Consider the following 3137-nt stretch of genomic DNA (forward strand, 5'->3'; position numbering starts at 1 on the left):
CTCCCACCCCCCCACCTGCCCTGTTCAGAGAGGCGGAGCAGGCCCCGAACCCCAGCCCCCCCCGTACCTGTTCCCATGCAAGTGCATGCAGCGCACTGTGGACGTGTGCCCGTACAGCGTGTGCACGCACTCGCCCGTGTCTGCATTCCACACTTTGAGGGTCCGGTCGGTGGAGCCGCTGATGACAATGCTGTCCCTCATCTGGGAAGACCACACCCCCCCTGTGTGGCCAACCAGGGTCTGCACACACTGCAAAGAAGAAGTTTGAGGCCAGGTCGGATAGGGCTTTGAGCAACCTGGTCTAGGGGAAGGTGTCCCTGGCCATGGCAGGGGTCTGGAACCAAAGGATCTTTATGGTCCCTTCCAACCCAACCCGCTCTGTGATTCTACACGCGACACTGGATTGGGAAAGGCTGAACACCACAGCAAAAAGGAAAATCAAAGCGTAGGGTTTCCTCTAGGCAAGGGCTCGGCTCAGTCAGGCTCTTCAGGCCAGCGATCCACCGCCCTGCAGACAACCTTGGGCCCCACCAGAGTCCTCCCCGCAATAACGGTCGCCAAGTTCCTTGCCCCTCCTGGATCTCTGGGAAGGTGGCCCACGCCATCTGACTGCCAGCAAAAGCACGCGTGGCCAACCTTCGCTCGTTTGTTACTGCACCAACAGACTCGGAGCTTCAGACAGGTCCTCCCACCGCTCCTGCAGCCACAGGACCTACCAAACCCTCTCCCCAGCTACACTTTGCCAGAGACGGGACAAACCCAGCTAGAAGGGCCCTCTGCCTCTCACACCACCCACTGCCGTGGCAGCGCAGAGGACCAGCGTGCCCCGCAGTGTGCCCCCCAGCATGCCCCCCAGCGGAGCCACCCTGTGGTGTGACCATGAGCGTGGGCTCACCTCCCCCGTGACAGCAGACCACACTTTGAGCGTGTTGTCATCCGAGCCACTGACTATCCGGTTGCCACAGAACTGCAGGCAGGTAATGACGTGATCGTCATGTCCCTTCAGCACCTGTGCTAAGAAGGACACGAGTAAGGAGGGCGGCGAGGGCAGCCCAGAGCTCCAGGGCCGGCAGAACCCCGGGCCCCAGAAGCCTTGTGAGAATGGCGGGGAAGCAGTAAGTGCTGAGGGGAGGATGAACAGACGGGTCCCTGTAACGCCTGCCACCACCCCGCTGCTTCTCTGCAGGGCAGCAGCCACTGTAGGAGCCAGGGGCAGCATTTGGTAGCTACTGCTGGGGGATGGTAGGCTACCTGGGGACGCCAAACCATGGATGGACCCTTGTGGCTGTTAAGGCTGCAGAAGCTATTGAGCTCAGAGCTGGAGGTCTGTTCTGGATCAAAAACTGGTGGCCATCAGCCAGAGCGCATTTAGGGCCACCAGCTCCATTTTCCATGTGATGGAAGGCAGGCAGCACGAATGGTGCACCAGCTGCCACCTCCCCAACACGGTGAGGTGGAGACAGGGCAGCAAAGGTGGGCAATGACCAAGCAACATCTGCAAGCGGGCAGAGATCGGGCAGGTTAGGCAGGGACAGGGAACATGGAGGCACATCGGGCAGACCTGGCCAAGCCACAGGGAGGGGCAGCATGAGAGCAAGTGGCAGCTCAGCGTGAAAACAAGCCCAGAGCTGCCCTTTGCAGAGAAGAGATTCCCCTCAGCCACGGCAAGGTACAGGGGGGGCGTCCTGGTGGGTGGGCGCCCCTGCGGGTGGGCATCCCGACGGGCAGTGCCCTGGAGAGCTCTGCTCATGGGGGCACAGACCAGGGTGTCGGGGGGGCTCAGGAAAGGGCTGCCTGGTGCCAGTTTGCTGCTGGGGGTGCAGCCCCTGCAGCAATGGCACTGTGCAGAGCACTGCTGCTCACCCCAGGTGCCACCGAAGCAGGGGCTTGGAGAAGGGGCTGGGAACACCGGGGGCCCTGAAAAGGTCTCCAGAGGTGGAGAGCAGCAGGACCGAGCCTGTTACCCGAGGGACTGAGGGAAGGGGAGGCTGGGGCTCTGCTCCCCCTGCCTCCTGGACAGGGACGAGGGGCAGGCAGGGACCTTGGCAGGGAGTGGCACAGCCAACAGCCCAGTGTTCTGGAACCTTGTAGCAGGGACAAAGCTCGACTGAGCTCCAGAAGGGCTGCACCGCTCCTGGGATGCCATGGTCAGCTACAGCCCTGCCACAGGGCTCAGAGAAGGGGTGAAGGGACGGGAACCCCCTCCCCTCTGGGGTCCAGGGTGACCCTTCTTCTGCTGGCAGAACTGCAGCCCTGGAACACCCACGGTGGCCATCCCCGAGGTCAGCTGTGCTGCCAGACGGAGCACACAGGAAAGCTCCACGTAAGCTGCACTGCGGGTCTGCTCTCTGCAGGCAGGGACAGGAAGTGCAGGGAGCAGGCAGGACCTGCAGCTTCGGCAACCTCTACGTTCAAGGGCTTCCAAGAGAACGCCTTTGGCCTGTGCCTCCTGAAGGCAGGCCAGACTTGTGAATGTTTTCCTGAGGCTCTTTCAAAATTCTTAGTGCTGTCCTCATCCTATTGGTCATGGATGTTTTTCTGCCACTTCCTTCCTGTACCAGCTTCCTGCACATCAATGCTCTACAGCCTGGTTCTCAGCAAGGACCCCTGAAAGCACCCACCTTAGGGGCTTTAAGCTCCCCGCTGCGCCAATTCATGTCAATTTTGTGCTGCCGCATGAAGGCAAATTTCCAGGGGCTGTACATGAATCCAGGACTCAGTAGGCGCCGCTTCCTGAGGTTCAAGGGCTCCTCAATGCCTGCAGGAGGGAAACACAGAGCGGGATGCCTCACAGTACGCAGGCGGCCCATGCCCTCACCCTGCTGGGGAGCCAACACAATGTACATCCGTGGGAGCTGTGGGCTGCCCCACTGCAGATCCCAGCCAAGACCAGCCACACGCCGTGGGGAGGAGGGGTCTCTACCTTCTTCGCGGCATTTCTCTCTCCAAAGCAGGTTATCTTCAGCCAAGACCCTCCAGTAGCGGCAGGTCTGGGCAGCACGGAGCAGGTCCCGTGGCTCCAGGAACGAGAGGACATAGAGCGCCAGCTGCAGGAGGGGAAGCCGAGTCACAAGGGCACAGCGGGCTCCCGTGGCTGGGAGCCGGGGGCCCGCCCCAGGGCCCACCCTGCCCCCCCC

The 3137-nt window shown here is 61.7% G+C and overlaps 1 protein-coding gene across 2 annotated transcripts in view; it reads right to left on the reverse strand.

The window, feature by feature from the left end:
• Nucleotides 1–3137, reverse strand: part of LOC104130613 (F-box/WD repeat-containing protein 7) — a 14348-nt gene that overhangs the window by 1547 nt on the left and 9664 nt on the right. For both annotated transcript variants that reach the window (XM_035899242.1, XM_009643674.2), the window contains exons 8-11: nt 2924–3047; nt 2622–2758; nt 896–1009; nt 68–249 (exon numbers count right to left, since the gene is read on the reverse strand). In XM_035899242.1, the coding sequence (XP_035755135.1) occupies nt 68–249; nt 896–1009; nt 2622–2758; nt 2924–3047 (557 nt within the window). The remainder of the gene's footprint in view (nt 1–67; nt 250–895; nt 1010–2621; nt 2759–2923; nt 3048–3137) is intronic.

Source organism: Egretta garzetta, unplaced genomic scaffold (assembly GCF_000687185.1).
Source record: "Egretta garzetta isolate BGI_Z169 unplaced genomic scaffold, ASM68718v1 scaffold798, whole genome shotgun sequence".
Taxonomy (NCBI): domain Eukaryota; kingdom Metazoa; phylum Chordata; class Aves; order Pelecaniformes; family Ardeidae; genus Egretta; species Egretta garzetta.